Source organism: Rattus norvegicus, chromosome 4 (assembly GCF_021556685.1).
Source record: "Rattus norvegicus strain SHRSP/BbbUtx chromosome 4, alternate assembly SHRSP_T2T, whole genome shotgun sequence".
In the NCBI taxonomy this organism is placed as follows: domain Eukaryota; kingdom Metazoa; phylum Chordata; class Mammalia; order Rodentia; family Muridae; genus Rattus; species Rattus norvegicus.
Window position 1 is genome coordinate 78,560,599 of NC_141537.1, and position 23,756 is coordinate 78,584,354.

Below are 23,756 nucleotides of genomic sequence, written 5' to 3' on the forward strand. Positions count from 1 at the left end.
GTGGTACGGGCATTCACAGAAGATAACGGATGTGCTCCTTCCTTCAGTGGACTAGGTTCTCTCCCACAAATGGCCTGTGCTTAATGTCAAATCACAGTGGTGTGTCAGTAGGACTCGGGGTTAACAAGGCCTAGTTGTAGCCCCTGCTTGTGCAAGTTGGTGAGGATGCCTGTTCACTTTTCCTGTTTGTCGACTGTCTCACAGGGTCACAGAGTAGACGGCCAAATACCAGAGGGGTGAATTATGGTTTATATGCATATTGATCTGGTGGGGTCTGCAAAGCACTGGCTCCTTAACAGACCTGTGTACCAGGACTGTGCAAGATGAGTAGAACATGGCCTCTGCCCTCACTGAAGGACTTCCTAAGGAATCATTTTCATATGTCGTGCAACTTGTCACAGTCTGTATGCCCAGCTCTCAAAGAGTGGCTTCCAGCCCTAGCCTTGTTAGTGAGGCTTTCTTGTTCATTTTCTCATTTAATTCCATGTGGTCCATGATCTGAGTGAAGCAGTGCTATTGTCATGCATTTGGAGGAAAATGGGTCAGTAGTGGACTTGCTCACCAGTCCTTCTACATTGATGACAGGTCCAGGCCGCCGGTCAGCCTAAGGTCTATTGTCACGAATATTGGCTTCTCAAAGGAAAGCACAGAGCTGTCAACTTCAGTTCTGATTCCCTTTCTTTGTAAAGCGGGTTAGAGAATATCAAAGAGGTGGCATAAGATCAAAGACAAGGTGGTACTGACCCTGGAGGTTTACAGTGTGGGGTGCTGTGCAGCATTGCAGAGTTTAAGGGGGAGGCGCACACAGGAGCCAGCCCTGAGAAAGGAAACAAGACCCCAAGAGTTTCTATCCTGTCCTCTGCCAGGTGAGTGAGTGCAAGCCTGCAGGGGCACTGTGGCTAAGCTTGCTAAAGGCCTCATCAGCTGGTTGGGCCTGGATCCTGCAACCCTTGTCTTCTGGGAGGAGCAGGCTGAAGTTAGATGGTATGAGAGACTGGCATTTGGTAAGCAACAAAAACATCAAGTTTGGCAGCAAAGGGGGAGAGGGGTCAGGCTCCTTGGGAGGGTTCGGCGCACTCTGCCCAGGGTCAATCTGCCACAGGGAGCTGAGGGAGGGGAGGTGGGGGGTGGGATGCAGAGGCCTCAGGAGCAGCTGCCCAGTGGGTGCACTAATCTTTGCTCTGGGAGGCTGGGTGGAAAAGCTGACAGAGTTGGGCTACATGGGACTCTTTTCAGAAACTAAAAAAGCAACTAAGTATACACACACACACACACACACACACACACACACACACACACACCCCACTGGGTTTCAACTGGGATTGTGTAGAACGGCTACACGAGGTAATAATGCTCCCTAGTAGTAATGATGCTTCTTTAGGCAAAAACCTAGAAACCTTGTCTTCTCCCACCCTTTCCTCTGCCCTTTACCCATTGCCCAAATCTAGAAAAAGGTGGGGTTTTATTGTTGTCAATCAAGGACAGAGTTACAGCTCTGGGGTTGAGGCTTTGGGATCTTGGCAGGTGAAGCACCCTGCAGGCCCTCCTTTGGAAGCTGCTGTTATGATTCTAATAAGCTTCCTGTGTGGCTACCTGAAGAGCAATTCCACTACAGACACGGGGTAGGGGCAGCGGGAGCGGGGAAGACGGGAGGATTTTCCCTGTTGAGCTCTGTCTCTATGAGGATCTGTATTACTCAGTTTTTCTGTTGCGGAAAGTACCTGAGAACAACTTAGGTCCTATCCTAAGGGCATACGTGGCTGGGTTTTTGGCCGTGGCTTACCTGGCTCCATCTCTTTGGGCCTGAGGTGAGACAGAATATCATGGTGGTAGGGGTGTCTGGCAAAGAAGGCTGCTCATCTTAAGGCAGCCAGGAAGCAGAAAGACAGTAAGGAATCAGGGTGAAGGTATATCATTCATGGGAACCCCTCCCCCCAAAGGCCTACTCCTCCAACAAGGCCCCGCTTCCAACATTCCACCCCAGAGTCCATCAGTGGATTAATCCTTGAGCCACTGAAGCAGCAGTTCTCAACCTGCGGGTCATGGCACCTTTGCATATCAGATATTTACGTTACGATTCACAACAGTAGCAAAATTACAGTTATGAAGTAGCATTTGTTTACATAACATGAACTGTACTGAAGGGCCGAAGCCTTAGGAAGGTGGAGAGCCCCTGCTGAAGGGAGGGCATATTGTCTCTAGATGGTAGTAGCCGAGCTGAACTGATTCTCCACACAGTTCATCTGCCACTCACTTAAAAGTTTGGCTGCATGGATGTTACAGGTCTGGTCTTGGACGTTAAGTGTGAAGAAAGGACTTGGGAACAACAGATGACACCTCACACACAGAGCCCTACATCTACAGTCAGGTCCCCTCGGCTCCTAGCACCCCTCTAAGTTGTACTTGGATCTGCAGTTTAACTTGCAGCTCCTCATTCTCTTCTCCTTATGGCTGCCCCTGGAGATAGCGAATGTTCTTGTAAACATGTATTGTTCACTGAAGAGACAGTGAAAAGGGCTCATTACAACAGACTCTTGAGGGTACAGGGATGCTTAAAACACAGTCCCCACTCTTGAAAATTTACAATTTGGCAGGGGCGACACCAAACAATATTTGGTGAGGTGTAGTGGGGACCATGACCTGATATCTGCAGATAGAAAGAGCTCTTGGGAGGAAACGAGAGAGACGGAAGTCCTGGAGACTTATTCCTGTGTAGGCAGCGCTCAAGGACGGCCAGCACAGTGATCTGTAGGAGCCTCAGGAACATTCTGGAACCACCTGTTTGTCTGGTGGGTCTCAGGCGAATGCAGCACAAGACCTGAACAGGGCTTGCTGAATTACTGTTTCACCCATGCAAGAGGACCCACAGACCTTTGTTAGGCTCCAGCTGCTTCCTGACTCTTACAGGATGGTGGTGGCCACATGTGGGCCACTGTCCTGCCTGGATAAGCAAACATAGCTGTGTATACAGAATGTCATCACATGGTCATGCTGTTGTGTGTGCCGCAGCATATGAAGATAGGCTTGGGCTGGGGACAGGCGCTTGCATGGGGAATAGGAAGATAGTAGTGATTCAGCTGAAGTTCAGCCTTCACCCTGTCGTTCCCCTCATAGACATAGGGTTTGGATGGCATCCCCTGTCTCCCATCCTGCCCACAGCTGTGCTTTCCCTTTATATATTGGCGTCGCTTACCTAGAAAATGCTGTTAAGGGTGTGGTCCTGTCCTTCCATAGATTACTCTATTTGCTTTTGAAAACCTTGGTCTTCTGTAAGTGTCCCCATTTCTCCTGTGGCCTGCTTAAGAGATGAAACCCGTTTTCCCTGGCAGTTGACAGCTCCTGCAGCAGGAGCTGGATGTGGAGGAAGTGTGTCTGTCAGAGGTCAGGTTGTGTATGCCATAGGAACTCATAACTGGCCCTGGTGTGGTTAAACATCATTCCCAGTAGGTTTCTTTGCCACCTTTAAAGTTGTGGGTGTTAGAGGAAGCCACCTTGTGTTTCGTTTTAAAAATCTTTTCTCATCTATAAAATGGGATCATAACAATGTTATAGATGCAGATGGTTAACTGGAAGTTCCCATGAGATAGTACAGGGAAATGGTGGTGTGAGAAGCAAGGATATGGATAGGCAAGGGGTATTATTAAATGGCAGTGGGAACCCGGAATTTAGTGCTACCTCTCCCACTTTGCTTCTGTGCATCCCCCACACTCGTTCGTTCGTTCATTCATTATTTACTTATCCATTCATTTGAGACAGAGCCTCGCTGCCTCACTGGCCTGCATGGAAGTCAGTATGGAGATAAAGCTGGCCTCGAACTCCAGAGATTTGCTCTGCTTTAAGTGCTGGATTAAATGCATGCCACCATGCCTGACTTCTTGGGGGTTACAAACAGTTCATTAGGGGACAGCTTTGGTTTGACCACAATAATCCTCAGGAGGGGACTTCATGGGGCTTTAACTCTGCGACTCCATTCCTGGGTCCCCTGCTTCTTTCCCTTCTTGCTCCTCCGGAAAAGCGCATTGGTCCCAGAGTCCCGGCCAGCTCCTAGAAGCTGGGGTAGGTCCTAGGGATGAGGGAGATGAAGGTCGTGCTCCTCCGGAAAGAAGGATGGCCCGGGACGGGGGTGTCGGAACACTGGGGTGACTCCTCCTGCAAGGCAACGCTGGCCCCAGAATCTGGACCCCTTTCTTCCCCGGACAGGCGCAGCGCTCGCTGCCTCCCCTTTCTCCACCAGGCAAGTTGTTAGCCGGTTAGACCTCCCAGCCTCACGGGGCTGCTGTGCGGAAGCGACTAAGCTGGCGACTGCGGCTCTGCAGCAGAGGTAAGGGCTCCAGAGGCGGCGCCACGTGAGTCCCAGACTAGAGCCCAAGATCAGGAGGGAGGTTACCGTATTTATCGAGGCCAGTGGGGGACCCTTGGTGCCGGGTCACTGCGGGCGCGCTCCCGTATTTGCCCGGAGCCGTGCAAGTCCTTTCTGGGAGTGTCAGTGCCGCGACTTAATTACTTGTTTACTCAGGATCGCGGGGTCCCGCGGGGGGCGCTGCGGGCACAGGGATGGGTAGATTGCATGCATTCCTCCAGGAGCTGGGACTGGCAGTCCAAAAGGGTGGGGGGCGGCAGCTGGGTGGCTGGGTGGCGGCCTATTTATGTTCCTAGGGGTGGGGTTGCGATGCACAGCTTGCCACATTGTTCGGACCCCTGAATTGACAAGGCTGTGAGAGTCATGCTAGGTGGGGTGAGCTCTTGGGATTAATGCAGGGGTTTGACCAGACCAGCGCTGCAGGAGGCTTTTCGGCTTTATGGGGGCGGGGGAAGAAGGGCGCAGCGCTGCGGGAGACTTAACTGTGTTTTCCTTGGGCTGCCCAGACTCTTGAGGAAAAAGCTGCTGCAGACTGCAGAAGGGGAGCAGGTTGGGCTGTGAGTGTGGCACCTGATGGAGGGACATGGGGGAGGGATGGAAAACTTTGGCTTTAGACCCTCTGGGCCCTGGTCAGAGGTCTAGTAGGGAAAGTGGGAAGGTTGCCCAATGACAGGACCAGGCTCAGATTGGCTAAGGAGACTTTGATGGGTCTGTCTTTGCAAATGCCAGCACAGATGTTTGGGGAGGGATTATGGGTGGAGACTCAGAGCAATGGATTCTAATCCCTTTCTCCAAGGTGAGTGCCAATTCCACCCTGGCCTGAAGGTAGGGGAAAACAGAGGGTGTCTATGAGACCCCCACCCTGCAGATTGATTGACTGAGGCTGAAGTATGGAGAAGACCTGAAGGGAGGTTTGAAGGGCACCCTAATCAAGCCTTTCTGATGGAGGGAGTGAATGGAGTGGGTCCCAGTTGCTTTTCAAGGCATGGGAGTGATGGCAAGACACCATGTAGGTCTGGTAGGAGCAGTGACCCTTTGAGAATGAATGGGTTTGTGGTGGCTGGGGTATTGGTAGGTGTGTGTGTGTGTGTGTGTGTGTGTGTGTGTGTGTGTGTGTGTGATGTTTAGTTGCTGAGCAGCTAGTGTGTTGAAAGATTTTGAGTTTCCACAGTGCGTCAGGAGACTTAGGGCCTAGTCCTGGCTCACCTTGCCGTGTGACCTTGGACAAGTATGTTGGTTTCACATAGCTTCAATCGTTCCATTTACAAACCTGGGCTCAGGGACACTGTTCTTCTCCTTGTTCAAGGATGCTGTGAGGGTAGTGGGGGACTATTTCAGAGAGGCATAGAGGCCTGGGAAGACAAGCTCTCCAGCAGGCATGCTGGGAGCCCAGTGCTGTGGTGATGAGTATGGTGGTCAGCCTTTGGACCAGGCCTGTCTCCTTGGGAGCTCTGGCTTTGGTTCAGTGACCTGCAGCTTTTCAAATGTACGATTCATCTTGTTAAACAGTGGGACTGCTTTTAATGGTTAACCCAGGGAGGTCACTTTCAACTTTATGGGGCATGGGGGTATTTTACTTCCTGCTTAAAGCCACTGGTGACCTTCCTTCCTGAAGGTTTTGGGTCACCTCCTCTCCTTGGGCATCTGACTAGAGAAACTGCTCCTGAGAATTTTCTACCCGTTTTTAGCTCATGTCTTGTATGTCAAAGGTGCAGGGCTTGATGTGTCTTGTAATAGAAGGTAGCTCTCTGTTCTTGAGGTTATTTCAGGGTGATGATAAAGGGCAGCAGACTGTAAGAGGATGCTAGAGAGGCCAGGGAAGACTTCTAGAAGGAGGTAGCTCTTGAGAAGAGCCCAGAACGACAAACTGTGATGAAACAAAACAAAACAAAGCAAAACTGTAGTTGGGCAATCACTGGAGGTTGTGGGAAGTGAGTGATTCTTCAGGCTGGAGAATGGCTGACCCCGGGGTCTTCCTTGATCCCTCTCTCCGCTTCTGCTTCTCCAGGGGCTGGTGATTGCATCCGGAAGTGCCCATGACAGAGCTGGTGTCCTCCAGGGGAGGGTCCCCTATAGGGGACAGGGAGGAGGGTCTGGGAGACGATCAAGGCCTGGTTATCCACCACCCAGCGGAGGAACAGTCCCACCGCTGCCCACTGTGCGGGCAGACCTTCTCCCAGCAGCCTAGCCTGGTGCGGCACCAGAAAGCGCACGTGGGGGCTGGCCGGGCAGCCGCCTTCGTGTGTCCCGAGTGCGGCAAGGCCTTCAGCGTCAAACACAACCTGGAAGTGCACCAGCGCACACACACCGGCGAGCGGCCCTTCCCCTGCCCCGACTGCGGCCGCTGCTTCAGCCTCAAGCAGAACCTGCTCACGCACCAGCGCATTCACAGCGGCGAGAAGCCGCACCAGTGCGCGCAGTGCGGTCGCTGCTTCCGCGAGCCGCGCTTCCTGCTCAACCACCAGCGTACCCACGCGCGCATGCCCACACCGCACCCACGCCGTCCCGGTGTCTTCGGGGAGCGGCGACCCTACTTCTGCCCTCGCTGCGGCAAGAGCTTCGCGCGTGAGGGCTCGCTCAAGACCCACCAGCGCAGCCATGGCCACGGGCCTGAGAGTCAAGCGGCCCATTTGAGCAGTGTGCTATGATCTGTGGGAGACCTACCACCACCAGCTGCCTCCAATCCAGAAGCCGCATCCAAGGGTGCTGAGTTGCAGTCCCCTGTCTGGATGGGCTCCTGGGAGGAGGGTGGGGCCATCTTAGGGTGTTGATAGGCCTCCGGGCCACAGCCCCCTTTTCTTTCTGACCCTGGACCCCTTAGCTGGCTGCATGTACCTTTGGGCACCTGCATTAGTTTGCCTCCTGCGGCTGCCTAGAGCAGGTGAGATCCAGGGCTGGCCAAAGTCCCCTGAGGTTTGAGGGTGGTGGGTGTGTAGTGTTGGCTGTCCAGGTGAGGACTGGGCGGTGGGGCCTGTGTTGGTTTCCATGACTTGCTGCTTACCGGATCTTCATTCCCAGCGTGTCAGACTTGAAAGCGACTTGAAGAGGGACATTTGTCACAGTTCCCAGGCCCAACCTTGGTCCCCAAAGCCTCAGCCTCCTGCACCCACTGTCTGGTGGCCTTGAGAAGCCATTTCACTTCTTGTCTCAGTTTGCTTATCTGTAAGTTGGAGATGAAGACGAGAGACATTTCCTCTTCCCTTGGGTACCACGAGACTTCACTGTTATCAGAAGAAGCCATTTGTCTGGAGAGTTGTACTAACTAGTTCTGGGTTGCGCTCTGCTCCACTCTTGGTGGGACCCCCCCAGGCCCAGGCCCTTAGAAGCCCCCACTCATGCCTGTGACAGGGTGTCAAGGTGTCTGCACAGAGATACAGGCCTGCTCTGGGTTGGATGGTGACTGGCTTCCCCTGAGAGGTTTCATGGCTTTGTATTGAGTCCTAGAGGGACAGAATTGCTGTAGGAAGAGTCAAGGTGTGGAAGGATGGCTTCGGGAAAGCAAGGGCTAGGATTTGTTCCACAAATCAGAGGACAGGTACACCAGACATGTGCCATGAGTACAGGAAGCACCGACCTGTGATTTAGAATGAGAACAGAGGCCCTGGAAGGACAGACGGATGAACAGAGCTTTGAGGTTCATTCAGATAATGAGAAGGGAGGCCTTGGCCAAGATGACCAAGATCATCTGGTAAGAATGCTAGCTAGGGCTTGCTTTAAGATCCATGTTTACAAGTTGCACTCTGAGGCACTGGCCTTCTCTGCCATTTGACAAACAAGGAAACCAAGATTCGCCCAAACTTGTTCCAAATTACAGCAGATAATTAGTGTTACTAGTGTTAGTAGGTTGTCTGGGCTTTGTTTTCCATTTTGAACCTGAAAACCCTTTATCTTTATTGTTGAATTATTGAAAATGTAGCTGGGAGAACCTGGGCATGTGGCCAGTGGCCAGGTATTAGGCCATCATGGGTAGGGCATCACTGGATTTGACAGATGTGGGGACTTGAAGTTAGGATGCTGGGGACTCTGAGCAGGCCTCTGTTCCCTGAGCCCGTGTGTTCAGCCAGGCCTGTGCTTGGTGTTGAAGACAGTTCATTGCCCTTGCTCTCTGACCCACCTCAGTGCCATGTGGCTCCTCTGGAACCTGGCCTCTGCCTGAGATCCCTGGTGGCTATTGTAATGTGGACTAGTATTTAGTGGCAGAAAATATTTAACAAGGTTCTGGGAGATCAGAAGCTAGTCAGTCAGTCAGGTACTCAGACCCAAGGCATGTCGTGTGTAAACAGGCTAATCTTGGCAGTGCTTTGTTGGGGAGTAGTAGTAAGAGGGTTCTCTTAAGGTCCCATGTAGACTAAGAGTGGGTCACATGAATGTGTCCATGTAGTTCAGATGGGCTGGTAGGCAAGGCCGTGTCACTATAATGTACTGACCATGGTCTCTGCTTCTGTGAACAGATACGAAACGGACAGGATTTTGTGGCCCAGGACCTGCAGGGTGCATCTAGGCATGGAAACTAAAATGGAGTCTCAAAAGTCCTGGGTTCCTGGTGTGAGGACATGTCTCTTCAGAAGACCTACCTCTGGAGGTGCCCTGTGTTGAGTAGATGAATTAGCAGCTGATTCCATGCCTTGGTGGGAAAACTCCCCAAATCTGACTTGAGTCACAACTGGGCAAGCCTCGTTTGAGTTTCTGATTCTAGACCTCAACTCAGGTGTTGGGGCAGAGACAGCACCTGTGTGGAGAGGCGGTTTCTCTCTCCCAGCCTGGCCCAGCACATAGTGGAAGGGCGGGGCAAGGAGTGACTGTGCTATTGCAGCAAGTTGATGTCGGACTGGGCTCAAGCGGCAAAATTTCCCTCAAGATGTGAACAGCACCTGAGGGCTTCCGTGCCCGTTCTGAGCCAGAAAGGGTAGCAGTTCAGGGGCTTGATGAAGGCTAATGAAGGCTGTGGACCTTCTCCTAGAACTCATGGAGCATTCACAGTGCCAAGCAGTTTCAGGAGCCCCTGGACTCCAGCCTAAAGACTTCAGCCCTGGGGATTCCATCTCCCATCCTTCCCTTACTCCACACAAGTGTTGCTCTCCTCTTGGGAATAAAGAATTCTGAGGCTGAGCCCCTTGTAGTCCATTCAGCCTCTTCTCTGCAATCTGACAGTACACACACTGGATTTCTGGAGCCAGGCTTCCCTCCTCAGACACTGCCCAAGACCAGCTCCCCGGCTTGGTTCTTTCCCCCATTCTGTGTCTGACAGGCTGTAGGATTTTACAATGGAGCCTTCTGCTTGGCTTTGGCTCTGACTGCCTTGTGGAGTCTCAAGGGAAGGCTGGTCTGCTGAAGGGTCAGTAAATCATTTCCCTGTGTCTATTCCACAGAGAAGGAATCATGCTTCCACTAGCCATATGCAACCAATCCGGCCTCCTTGCTGGGCAGGCATGCAGCTCCAGGCACACATCACCGGGGAAGGTGAGGTTAGAGGGGCACCATGGTGCCCGTGGGTCTAAGCAGTGGGAGAAGCCAGTGGAGGGGTTGTGTGTGTTTCCTAAGTAAGCAGGGATACAACCAGGAGGTGAGGGTCTTGGGTCACTGCTGGTCAAGGACTCGTATCCACATATATGAGCAGGTCAGTTGAGGGCCCACAACTGTCTCCCTTCCTTCCTAGAATGAGCCATTCATTAGGAAAGGGGGAGGGGCTTTCTTTTCTACTGGGACTTGGTAGAAACCCCTGGATTCCTGACTTGGGGTCTTACTGCCTGTATTCCCCATTCAGTTTGGGTTCCAGGTTTTTACAGAACCCCTATGCCTTATTCTGGGGTCACTGAGTAATCAGAGATTGGAGAAAGGGGAGGCGCTACCCATACCATGGGAACTTCCACACACCTCTTTCCCTTGGCTAACTTAGGGGAGCTCTCACCGTGCCCCCCAGCTAACTGCCCAGCTTGTCTCTTCCCCGCTGTAACTGTGCCATGCCCTCCCCTATACTGCTCTGAAATGTTCTTCCCCAGCCCCCAAACCCTCTTATTCACCAGGGCAGAGCCTCCCAGTGCACCCAGCCAATGCCCCTCCTTAACAGTCCTCATGTTAACACACGGTGTCTCCCTGAGTATTATGTGCTGTTTAGTCTTGTGCTTGTTCCTTCTGTGTTTGTGTATGTATACGTGCTATGTGTGCACATGCGCATCTTGAGTCCCCAACTAGACTGTGAGCTCCCTGAGGGCAGGGGCTGTCATTTCTTCTTCAACCTCTATTGGGTCTAGCCCAGGCCTGGGCTCCCAACTCTCAGGAAGACACTTGTCAACTGGATGATGAAGCACATGCTGGAGGTCGTCTGAGGTGGAGGGTCGTGTACAAGGGGGAGCGTGCACATGGGTTAGCCAGAGGTGTACGGTGTTGGACTGTGGGCTGACTCCTTGGATCAATAATAGATGCTCGAGGCCTCAGGTCCTTGTAGTAGAAGCAGGAGGGACACCCTCCCCTACACGACATACCTAGACCATGGCCACGCAGGAGTGCACATGAATGGATGTCCAGGTTGGATATTCCTGTTGTAGGAGGTGACTCAAATAAACGTTCTCCACAACAGCTTGTATGTGGAACGGTCCTTGGGGACATGAATGGGAAGAGGGTAGTGGCTTAGATCTCAGCCTGTATCTTAGCTTCTATCTCTTCTAGGGCGTTTCATTCAAGGTCACATGTTCTTGTGTTCAAAGTGGAATAGTAGCCAAAGACTGTAGGAAGCAGATCATAACCGACAGTGGAGTTAGTACAGGCCTCCCTGTCCTGACTGGGACTGCTATTTTGGTCTGGCTAACACATCCTAGCTTCTTCCAGTCATTCTCAGCCCTAAATGAAACAGCATCTGCTTAAGAGCTGTGAGGTGATGCCCACAGGCCCTCAAGAGCTGGGCCACCAAGGAGATCTGAGTCAGGAAATTGTACTTCAGGGTGGGCTATCTCCAAAGGAAAACTTGGCCAGTCACATTTCTTCACTCTAGCCCTAAGAGAGCCTGCTTGCTGACTCAGAGCCGTGGTGAGAACAAGCAGGTCATATATAATCGCTGTACACCTATACCCTTTCCCTAAGGTGGAACCTGTCACATCTTCTCTAATGCAAGTGTTAGACAGCACCTCAATGTCTGGTGCGCCTCCACGGTGTGTGGTGTTTGGGCCCAACCGTGGCTGGGGAGTACTCTAGATTCTGTCATTAGCTAAGGAGGATCATGAGTGTGATGTCACTCTGGGCCTTTGAAGCTTGGCTCTAAGGTGAGGACTGGGGAGTGGAGTAGCCAGGGTTGATATGTTCCATTCACATTGCCTAAACTGAAGGCAGGGCCCAGCCTCCCCTTCCCTGTCCCCGCAGCTCCCATGGCAGAAGCAGCAACTGTGGCCCAGCCTCTGTTGACTTAGTTCAGTTCCTCTTTGTGAACTCCAGACATGGTCACAGGCCTGTCTCAAAATGAGCTATGGCCTGGGGAAGCATGAATGGCTTCTGAATTACCACTCTTCACTGAGCCCTTCCTGTCACCCACAGTGTGAGGGTGGGGGTGGGGGGAAACAGAGCTGAGTGGATGGTGGGTAAATCCCAGTGGATGAGCATTAGTGTGTGTGTGTGTGTGTGTGTGTATGTGTGTGTGTGTGTGTGTGTGTGTGTGTGTGTGTGCGCGCGCACACGTGGACAGACATGTATGTGTTTGCACCCATGGGTGTGTGTGATCTGGACCAGAGCATCACTGTCTTCTGGAAGCTTGTATGTGAAGCCATGGGTCCAAACCCGGACTCTATTTGGAAGCTTCATTTTAGAAAGATGCCATCCACATGGGGGAGCTGTGTCCATCCATGCCTACCCTCTGAGGAGGCTCTGTCTTTATCATCTCTAGGTAGGGAAGAGGAGATGTAAAGGACTGTCCTCCCTTGGGCTAGTTGTGGGGTAGAGAGGCAAGAGAGGATTCAGTACCTTCATGGGGTCCACCTGCCAGTGCTGTTACTGCTGTCATGGTCCTGGGACTAGCCCATCCTCATCTGGCTTGCACAGCCCGGCTTTATGGGAATGGGCTGGGATACAAGACATAGCAGACAATGAAAAGCTAAGAAATGTTTGTTTGGTCCCGGGCCAAACCATAGGTGAGCATCTTGGAAAAGGATCCTAGTCCTCGCCTGTATAGCCTGCTTCAGTTGCTGTCTTCAGATCCACTGTCCCATTGTCCTCACCCCAAGTGAGAGAATGTCTGTGTGTGTACTTGCAGTGCCCCTTATCCTTTTATAGCTGTGGTACATGTTGGCCACTGTGATAGTTAATATTGCCATTTTTTAAAAGCCATATTTGAGGTAAGCTTTATTAAATACTGGCCAGGACAATGGACACCAACATTCCCAGAGTATGGGACCAAATTACACTAGTCAGAGGCTAAAATAGTCAAAACCCATAAGGCTATGTACTTCTTGCCTTCATCCAATCAGGGGCAAGCATACCTTCTGACATACTTCTTGCCTTCATCCAATCAGGGGCAAGCATACCTTCTGACATACTTCCTGCCTACACACTACCCACCAATCTCAGCCTATGTCTGATCAGGCATACCCTGTGCAGTTGGGGCAAACAAGCTTGTTTGTGAGAGCGAAAACACATGACTTGTTATCTTACATGAACAACAGTCCCCTGAATTCCAGGAAGTTACCGTCTGTGGGCAAATGTAGCTTACAGGTTAGAGGCATTTTGTTTTATAAATCTTAAGCCTACTAATTTAAACTTAAAACATATTTTTAGCCATTACATTCACCCATGAGTTGTATCCTGAGCCAAATCCTTGACTCCATGGTAGGTACCTATTTATATTGGGATCTAATAACCATCAGCTTAATGGTACCCAGATGGGAATTTGTGCATTTAGTTAAGGCATTAATGACACAAGGGCAATTTTAGTTAGCAGAAACAGAAGGGCCACAGGCCCTGTGATAGCTGACACAGGAGAAGCCCAAAAAGGCGAAATGGAACCAGTCATTTATTTTATCTTATGTCCCCCTCACCCCCGTGTGTGTGTGTGTGTGTGTGTGTGTGTGTGTGTGTGTGTGTGTGTGCGCATTTTATTTTTTTAAGTATAGCCAAATTATGTCTAATGGTTTCTGAATGGTTTGAATAGAAACAATAATTTTCTCCCAAAACCACACAATAACTTTCTTGCTCCACATAGAGCAGGTCAAGTGCCCAGTTATATTGTAAAACTGTTTCAGATAATGAATCTATCTGTTGATAGATGTCTTAGGGTTTTATTGCTGTGAAAAGACACCATGACCAAGGCAAAGCTCATATTTAATTAGGACTGGCTTACAGGTTCAGAGGTTTAGTTCATTATCTAATGGACTGACTATGATAGGAAACACGGCGCAGTGCAGGCAGACATGGTGCTACAGGAGCTGAGAGTTCTGCATCTGGATCTGAAGGCAACCAGGAGGAGACCGTCACACAGGGTGTAGCTTGAGCTTATGAGATCTCAAATCCCCCACAGTGACAAACTACCTCCAAGAAGGCTACAGCTACTCCAACAAGGCCACCCCTCCTAATAGTGCCATTATGGGCCAAGCATTCAAACACATGGATCAATGGGAGCTGAACTTATTTAAACCACCATGATAGACCTGGGTCTATTTAACAGGTATCTTTTCTGGTATGCCAAAAGGCACTCTGGGTAGTCATTTTCTTCCCTATGCCAGGACTTTTCATTTGACCTAACATTCCAGCCTGTTGAGGGTAAAGGGTAATGAACCCTCTTCTGTAACTTCTGGCTGATGTTAGACCATCATTGTCAGGGCCCTGGAAGGCTGGAATGCTAGTCACAGGCCAGGAGGGGATTCAGACAATGGGGCATTCACTAGAAACATGTGGTAAGCTGACCCAGCTGAAGAGACCGAGAGTGATTCCATCAGCCAGACTGGTTCACATCAGCTTTCATCAAGTCTGGGGCTTAAAGCTGTTTGGAGAAGTTTGTAGTCTGCAGCGATTTCTGTGTGGAGTCTGTCAGCGTAGTGGAAATTAGGGGATGCCTCCAAAGGCTGGCTGTTTTTCTCAGCAAGGCAGTGCATTGTAAAAGCCAGCAAAACAGAAAGCATGCCTCAAAACCTTTGACTCTCTCAAGGTGTGCACCTCCTGGGGCAGCTCTTCAGCCTTTGGAGAAGAGTGGAGGTCCAGCATTAGATTTGTGTGGTTGGTCTGATCTCACTAGTGTCACCGTGGGCTTTTTTTCTTGCACCCAAGTTCCCCAAATAACAACTCTGAGACTTACTATTTATGGATAATTGCCTAGGCCACAAGCTTTGGCTCATTCTCCCCAGCTTTCCCCTGCTCCTGCCGGAAAGTCTTCCTACTGCTGCACCTTCCCACTGCTGCCACATCTTCCCTTCATGAAGGGATGACTCCTTTGGACTCTAAGCAGATAAACCCTCTCTTCCTCCCTCCTTCCCTTAAACTGCTTCTTGGCAGGAATTTGGTCATGGCAATGAGAATTAATACAACCAGGCTCACAGCTACCCAGCCTGGGTGTCATCACAACCCTGCCCTACCTGGTAACTGGAAGCTGGCCAGGAAAGGCAAGGAGCTCTGTGCTGCTGCGGCTCCCACACAGCCATTACCTCTGCCCTGTGGTAGGTGCGTGGTGAACTGCACACATTGTCTTTTTTCCTTTAGGCATGAAATCTTTAGTCAGTAGCAGTTTCTAGCAGCATTGAAGGAGAGCCACCTTGGAGCCTACTTTGTTCTGGAAAGCCATAAGCATTTACCCATGGCTTCTCTTGGGCTCTGCAGTATTTCACAGCTGCTTCTGACCATGTGGTCACCACAACTGCTTCTGACCGTGTGGTCGTGACTTTACTTTATAACCACCATGAACTGAGTACACCTGGACACAGGCCTTGTGTGTAGGAAAAAGCTGGAATTTTCCTGACAAGGGGTTGAATTGGTCTTCTCTGGCATCTGGAGAAATGCTAGAAGACTGAAAGGCTGCTTCAAGATTAGCATTGAAAGGAGAATTATACGAATTCTAGGTTTGGAGATACAAAATTAAAAGAATAAACCCCAAAAGGCCACAGACCGAGGGCTAAGCCCTACAGCCAGGACTAGCAGGCCATAAAGATAAAGGAGCACAGGAAACACTGTCTAGGCAGGACTGGCAAGCCATAAAGATAAGGAAAGGAATGCAGAACAGACCAGGAGTACCGGATCTGACTCACAGGCCACCTGGCAGGAAGAGATAAGCCCCCAGCCCCTGACATCCAGGACGCCCCAAACCTGCCAATGTGTGTAGCTATACCTTATTACCTCATCATGTGAAATAGCCAATCATATGTGAACATGTCTATGTGCCTCGTTTGAATCCACCAATCCCCGTAACTATGCATCTGCTTCTGTACACCCGCTTCTGCTTCCCCAATCCCTATAAAAGCCCCATGCTGGAGCTGCTGGGCGCGCAAGTCCTCCGAAGAGACTGTGTGCCCGCAGGTACCTGTGTTTTCCAATAAACCCTCTTGCTGATTGCATCCGAGTGGACTCAGCTCGGTCATTGGGCGCTTGGGACTCCTCCTGAGGGAAAGGTCCTCTCTGGGGGTCTTTCAGCATGTGGATCCCAGAGAGCCTTTGCAGATGTGGATCCCAGAGAGCCTTTGCAGATGTGGATCCCAGAGAGCCTTTGCAGATGTGGATCCCAGAGAGCCTTTGCAGAAGCCTTGACAAGGAAGGCTCCTGGGGAGGGTGGCATGGAGGTGTACTAGGTGTCCTGAGAATTGAGAGAGGAGTTGGCTGATGGGCAGAGTGACTGTATCAGAATACTATTAATTTTCTACAGAGATAGTGTTTTAATTAGGGTTTTACTGCTGTGGACGGACACCATGACCAAGGCAAGTCTTATAAAGGACAACATAAATTTGGGACTGGCTTACAGGTTCAGAGATTCAGTCCTGGAGCATGGCAGCATCTAGGCAGACACAGAGCAGGAGGAGCTGAGAGTTCTAAATCTTCATCTGAAGGCTGCAGGTAGAAGACTGACTTCCAGGTAGCTAGGGTGAGGGTCTTAAGCCCACACCCACAGTGACACACCTACTCCAACAAGGCCACACACCTACTCTAACAGTGCCACTCCCTGGGTCAAGCATATGCAAACCATCACAGGTAGTGTGGGCCCCTGGAGGGAAGGCACCGAATTCTCTGGACTGGGAAAGACCACACTGAAGTGGAAATTCCTGGTTTCTTTGGAAACTCAGTTGTGTCATGTGATGTTTTCCTGGAAGCTGTCTTACGAGAGAATGTTTTACTGGAATAGACACATGGTGTTTTTCTGAGGAGTGAGTGATATTGCTGGAGCAGACACTTGAGAGGGTATGTGATGTTTAGAAAGACTATCGATATAACCCCACAGACAATGAGAGGATGCTCTTGCATTGGTTCGCCTTGCAAAGCTTTGCTGGTCTTCACTGGTTTTCACTTGTTGTGACTTTATAGAGAAAAATGCACCTTGCGGTATTCTGGCTGCTTCTTGTGGCTTCCTTGGACTTGTGCTAATTCTGCAGAGCCTTGTGGTTTCTTCTGGATGGAACTGCTGCTCCTGGACTGGACTGGCATTACTGACTCATGTTTAAAGTTTTGGACTGAACTGTTGATATCCTGACAACAAAGATTGGCATTGCCCCAAAGAACTATTTCTAAACAGGTCTACAAACCCCATTTCCTATTAATTTTTCTTTTTCCCTACCTCTGGTAGGCCGGCTAGAAGGGAAGTTGAAGTGTTCTGTAACACTAATTAAAGTAGGTTAGAAAAATCTAAGCTTACACTACATCATTTATTGATCACAAAAGGACTGTAGTTTATGCTGTTGGTCCATGTGCTTCCATTGGTAGCTGCAGTTCCATGGCTCATGCTTGCTTTTCTTTGTACCACAGTTCATGGCTTTGGTGCACACACACCACCTCTTAACAACTGAGAAGATGAAAGCTGTCAGATGGTCACTTCCACCTCCCTCTCTCCCTACTTCCACAAAAGAATCTCTGACCTCTAAAGTAGGCCGTAGCAATGGCATTCCAGAGGAGTCCTCCCTATACAAGGGGAATGGAGAGCCAGAGATGCTGGGGAGAACTGGATCCAGCTGGTCTTGCTTACATTCATTACTGTTAGATAAGAACAACCCTTTGTTCTCCAGTCACCGTCTGGTAGAACTGACTGTCTGAATGGACAGTCAACAGGCTTCCCTGCTTCCGTGAGTTTCTTATTTCTGAAGGCTCCCACGGCACATAGAGCTTATATGAGATAGCTCTGTGTGCTTTATCTCCCTAGCTTGCCTTCGTTGTAGGGCCTCCGCCATGGGTCTGTGGTGGGTGAGGAGAAGAGCTTGTTGCCACTACTCTGCTCCCATGTTCCCTGTTGTCTTGCTTGTGGATGTCCCAAGCAGATACTGATGTGACTGGTCACTGTCCTCATCAGGGTATCTCTTGAGGGGACTTCTTTCTTGCTACGCCACCCGCATGGCCTCAGAAGACCCATCCTTTAGCTCTGGCAGGTGACAGAGTCCCAAAGTGTAAATCCTGGGTACTTTCAAATTGTCATTGTCTCTCATGTATTACAGACAAAAGCTTCTATATAGTGAATGATTTTAAAATGTATGGAATAATTCAGGTCAAAGAAAGAATGGCAATGGAGTTTATAAATATTTATGAACATGAAACTCTGAGAGCAGTACATTAAAAACGTGTGAGGCATAACTAAAATAGTGATTAGAGGAAAATGTTAGCTGTAAGTACATTCATTAGGAAAGAAGAAAAATCTGAAATCTAAAAGTGAGAGGCTCAGCTTAAGGGCAGGCTGGTGGTGCATATCTGTATTGCAGAACCCCAGAGACTGAGGACGGCATCAGGGCTACGTTCCGGGCTAGCCTGTACTAGTAGCTAGAACTTCCATCAACACAACAATAACAACAAACAAACAAACAAACAAACAAACAAACAAAAATCCAATTTAAATTTGCAAAAGCAGGCAGAGGGTATAGCTCAGGGGCAGGACACCAATACTTGGCCTGGGTGTGATCTCCAGCATTGGAAAAAAATTTAAAATGTCAAAATAGAAACAGAAATGCAATAAAAATAATGGATTACAGAATAGAATAATGTGAAATAGAATACATCAAAGCTACTTCTTTGGTAAGACAAAACAGATAACCTCTTATGGCGGTGGAGAGGGGAGAGAGGGACATAGCGCCCACATAGTGTTGGGAAGCAAAGCGGAGATGGCCATGCGCACAGTGCTTCTATAAACACCACAGAACTCTATGGACAAATCGTCAAACAATTTTACATTTACAAGATATAGACACTTTTCTAGAAAATTGTAAAAATTCCTGTAGTGGTCCTAGTCTGAATATATGCTGGATCACAATTACCCAGAATAGTTGGATTTTTAGTAGAAAAATAAGATCTCTATTTCCACAGCCTCATTAAATGGCTTTCCTGGACAGTCCCAGAGAATGTGGGAAACACTTTCAAAGTCAGGTAAGGAGACTCCCGAAACCAGAGAGTACCATGGAGGGAAACTAGGCCAGTCTCTCACTTAGGACTGTAATTACAAACTCTCCAGTAAAACATTAGCAAATTAAAGCCAGAAATCTATCTACAGGGCTGCCGTGACTGGGGTGTCTTCTCACTCATATAATGACGGTTTAACCCCAGAACACAGCTTAAAGAAGGCTGGTGAGATACTTCACTCATACGGTGGCTGACTCGCAAGCACGAGGAACTTAGTTTGATCTCTAGAGACTGTATAAAAATATCAGGAGTGACACAGCTAGATCCCTAAGGCTTGCTGCTCTGCCAGCCAACCTAGTAGTCAAGAGCTTGTCTCAAAATAAATAAGTAAACAACAACAACAAAAAACCCAAATAAATAAATACAAAACAAACCCCCTAAAAACCGGCAGTTACCGTTGCTGAGGAACAACACCTGGGGTTGTCCTCTGGCTCCCTTAAAAGAATGAAAAATAACCCAAACAAACCCGGAACTGATGTCTCCTGGTCATTTCTGTTGATCTCCCATATTCCCCAGCTCTTCAGCTCACAAATGCCCCTTCACTCACGATGGCGCTCTCTCCTGATAACTCCATCATAGTCCGATAAGCGCTGCAGGTCCGGGCGTGTTTGGTACACTATGGTCTCCTGCAGAGCAGTAGGGCTGACTGGGGGCTGTGGCTTTTTGGTGTTGCCCAGTACGGGAAAGAATTTGCCCTGTGTCCCTTAGTCCAGAAAACCTCAAAATTCCAACTTCAACGTTGCTACTGGATTTATATTAACCGATGCATCACGGTAACACTGAAAACTTAAACTAGAGCCACCACAGTCAAGGTTATGGGCTTATTTCCCCTGCCCTTCGCTGTGATTTAAGACTCATACTGCATCACAGAAAGCTCCCCCGTGGTTTTCCTCTGTGTGGCCATTCTGAAATATTTTGCTCCCACATCCCGGTACAGCTGTCGACATCTCAGAAGGCTTTGACTAAGGACACTATCAAAATCACCACACACCTATTCTCTTTGTGTTACCCGCTTTTACTTCCCTGTTAGCATTGCCCACCAGTGTCCTGGTTGGGTAGCTTCCTGTTATTGCAACAGAATACTGGAGAGAATCAGCTTGTGAAGAGCAGGTTTATTTGATCACAGTTTGAGAGGGAGGGGTGGTTCACGGTCCTTTGGCTGTTTTGCTTTGGGCCTGTGGTAAAGAGAACCTTGATGGGAGAAAAACCAAAAACAACAAAAGATGAAAAAAAAAATCCAACCGCTCAGCTCATGGACAGGGTGTAAAGAGAGGACGAAGAAGGGGCTGAGGTTGACACTGTCCTCTTCAAGGGCACACACCCAACAGCAGGGACTAGAAGCTGCCTTTCTCTACCTGCCAGCTCCCACCAACACCATCAGGTGTAGGTCAAGACTCCAACAAATGTCCTGTCGATTAGACCGTAGCACTTGCCTGTCTGTTTGCTGGGCCCCCCTTACCCCCATCGTCTCCCCTTCAACTCTGAGCTCTGAGCTCCCAGAGTGTGGAACCAGACTTACGCTCCCCACAGCAGCATCCGCAACACTTTTGCTGTCAGATGTTTGTCTGCTCTCTGGCTCTGCTTTCTTGGCCATCATTCAGCTAACTAAGGAGTTTGATAATATGAGAAAATCATATTGACAACCGATTAAATTAGTTGTACTATAAACATTTAACTAACTTTATTATCGCTGGTATATTTTATTAAAAAATTGAGGTGAGAACAGTCTTTAGCTTTCATAATTTTATAGTCCCCACGCCTCCCCCCCCAATCCGTAGACTCTCTCTACTGTGTTTTCTGGAAAACAAACCTCTTTGGGAGTGATACCGTTTCTGTCCTTGCACGCCCTTGATCTAACTCCTTTGCTTTTTCTCTCCAGTCTGTGGATTGACCCATTATCTCTCATGCTAAGCAAGCGTTCTACCGCTGGGCTACAACTCCCAACCCTTTGTTTCCCATTTAAAGTTCAACTTGTCTGGAATTCTTCAATGAATGGACTACGAGGGATGCAGAAATCTCACAGGCATGGACGCTGGTTTATGAAGAACATAGCGCCCTCTAGTGATGGTTCTTGGAGAAAAAAGTCTGCCTTGGTGTCCTCTGTCTTCTCTAAGAAGGCCATGCCTCCTAACCCTTCCCAAACTGATCCAGGAACTGATTGAATCAAGGATTCAAACAGGAGCCTATGGGAGCCATTCTTATTTAAGCCACCATACATCTGCTCTGCAATTTTAAGCCAAATAAACTCTTCCTTTTCTGAGTTGCTTTGGTATGGTATTTTATCACATCAACAGACAATACAGTCTTTAAATCTAGTTTTCTTCTGGACGGTTTGATTACATAGCTTCGATCTCATAGGGAGTAGCTAGCTATAATTCTAGAAAAGATTAGTCCTTTGTATCTAATTATTATTTTATTTTGTTTTAAATTTATTTATTTTTGAATAAAATTTTGTATTAAATTTTATTTGAGGATAATGGTTTGATCTGTCACTTTATTTTGGTATTTCACCAGATTCTAGCTTGGGGAAGTAAATGGACAATCACATTATAGAAGAAATTGGGAAACAATACAGCATCTCCTTGCATTCTCTTCCAACAGAGTGACTCTCCGTGTACCAGTTATTATTTGTGACAGGGGTGGGGAAGGGAGGGAGGGAGGGAGGGAGGGAGGGAGGGAGGTAGGGAGAGAGAGAGAGAGAGAGAGAGAGAGAGAGAGAGAGAGAGAGAGAGAGAGGTCTTGTGAGAAGTCAGCGTTCCATTGATTCAAATAATATATGTCATTTTTCTGAGAGTGAAATGGGGCTCAATAGGAATCGTTTTCTATTACTGCTATGTGACACTTCTCCTGGGGAGACAAATGTCTACTCCCATGTAGGGAGCTGACTAACTGACCAAAGCCAGGATGTGCAGTCGTGTGAAGCCATGAGTTTTATTGGGATTGTTTATAGGCATATGGATGAGGGGTTACTTACAGGATCAAAAGCGACTCAAAGACAACTGTATCCCCAAAGCTTACCCACTGACACGAAAGCTGGGACCTGGAGCTCACTGCCTAGCATGCAGCTTCTTCCTGCCACTGCAGGGGGCTCGGTTAATTTGAACCTCTTCTGGACAGCCCTGCTCGTCTGAAAAGGGTCATGTACTCTTGCATATCTGTAGGCCATTTGCATCAAATTCTTTTTGAGGATGGAGAAACTTTATCATGAAATCATAGAACTTAACATATATTTTAATTATGGCATACAGAACCTATATACTGATAACAAGCATGTTGAATCAAGGCTGATGAGATGGCTCAAGGGGTTAAGGCATTTGTTGCCAACTTGAGTTCAATTCCCAGGACCCACGTGGTAAGAGAAAACCCAATCCTGTAAGTTGTCTTCTGACCTCAATATTCATGAGTGCTTCCCACCTGCTGAGTTAAATAGACGTTTGAAACCCAAGTAGTCATGGATACAGGCTAACCCCTGCACCTGCACACAAATGACACGTAGAGCAATCACATGGGGCGAACAATACTGAACATTGTAAGAAGAAACTCTAGAACGTACAAGTTGCTACATTTAATAGGCGAATATGCTTAGCAGAATCAAGATAGAAAGTTTGTACCTTGTCAGTGCAGAGCTTAACCTGAGTCTTCAGAACAGCTGAGTGAAGGCAAAGGGTTCAAAGTGAGGTTAGTTACTGATGGTTAGGTTAACGAAGTGAACTGGTTAGTGTTAACTAGAGATGGGGCTCACTTATGCTGGGGGGAGAGGCTTGGCAGTTTTTTAAGGTCAGAGCCTGGAGACTAAATGTAGGCCAATTCTAGAGGTCAGTTAAAGGGAAGTAAAAGGGCACAGGTTGCATTACGGGTTCGACCAGAGGTCAATGTTTACCCTGAAGGCTGGCTCTCAGGAGAAAAGAAGAGCCAACCCTACCTCATTAACTCAAGTTGCACCTTTTTTTCCTGGGTTCCCACAAGTGAAGGAAGCTTCCCTGTCTGTGGGGATGCAACTGATGGTCTCAGTTTTCACTTAAAGCCATCTGGTTGGTGACACTGGACTGACCCAGAAGATACACTCACAAACCCAAACTTGCCATAAATCAGGTGTGAGAGAAAGGAGGACCCGAGAAAGCCTGGCAGGAAGGAAACTGGCAGGGCAAACACCACGGCCACACGGTCTGCTTGTGCCCATTCTCAAAAGTAGCACTGAGTGCCAGGGCAGGGACAGGCAGGGGAAGGAAAGAGATCTTCAACGTACTCCAGAAAAATTTCCCTGGATGTCTTCACGCCATACACCAACTGCAAGAAACCTTCCAGAGGGAAAGGTAGCTGCTTACCCTTCCAGAGGGAAAGGTAGCTGCTTACCCTTCCAGAGGGAAAGGTAGCTGCTTACCCTTCCAGACTACAGAGGGCTATTTTTCCTCCTTGATTACAGGTTCCACCACATGTAGCCTCAGCTAGGTCTGTCAGCTGCAGAATGGAAGTGGGGTTTTCCACAAGGAGCTAAAAGAACTCCTTAGCTCATACATTAATATGCAGTGGTGGCCTGGAATTGCAGTCCATCTACCCTTTGATTTCACAAGAGAGCTACCCCAGACAGAGGTTTACCATCACTTCATGGCTGTCCCAACAACCACCACAAGCACTAGAGTGAAGGTTATTTCTGCACCTCACAGGTGTGCAGCACATTTTCTCCCTCGCTCCCAGGCTCGCCAACATACCAGGCTTCCCTGACCTGAGACTGTAGGATCCTTGCAAAGGCCTTTTCTTTCTTCTTTTTTATTTGTTTGTGTTTTTGTTTTGTTTTGTGTGTTTTTGGAGACAGAGCCTCAACATGTAGCTCTGGTTGGCCTGGACCTCA

General features: G+C 48.9%; 1 protein-coding gene across 9 annotated transcripts; it reads left to right on the top strand.

Annotated features, from left to right (window-relative positions):
* The first annotated feature begins 3,590 nt into the window (after positions 1-3,590).
* On the top strand, positions 3,591-10,936 carry RGD1559747 (similar to Zinc finger and SCAN domain containing protein 2 (Zinc finger protein 29)). 9 transcript variants are annotated; one of them, XM_087657368.1, is made up of 4 exons: positions 3,591-4,321; positions 6,369-7,241; positions 7,379-7,522; positions 8,812-9,469. In XM_087657368.1, the coding sequence occupies exon 2, from the start codon at positions 6,397-6,399 to the stop codon at positions 7,006-7,008; it is 612 nt and encodes a 203-aa protein (XP_087513494.1). In that variant the 5' UTR covers positions 3,591-4,321; positions 6,369-6,396; the 3' UTR covers positions 7,009-7,241; positions 7,379-7,522; positions 8,812-9,469.
* Positions 10,937-23,756: the final 12,820 nt, after the last annotated feature.

What these genes read in the sequence shown, in the direction of transcription:
- RGD1559747 (XM_087657368.1), top strand. Translation starts at nt 6,397, where the DNA reads ATGACAGAGCTGGTGTCCTCCAGGGGAGGGTCCCCTATAGGGGACAGG.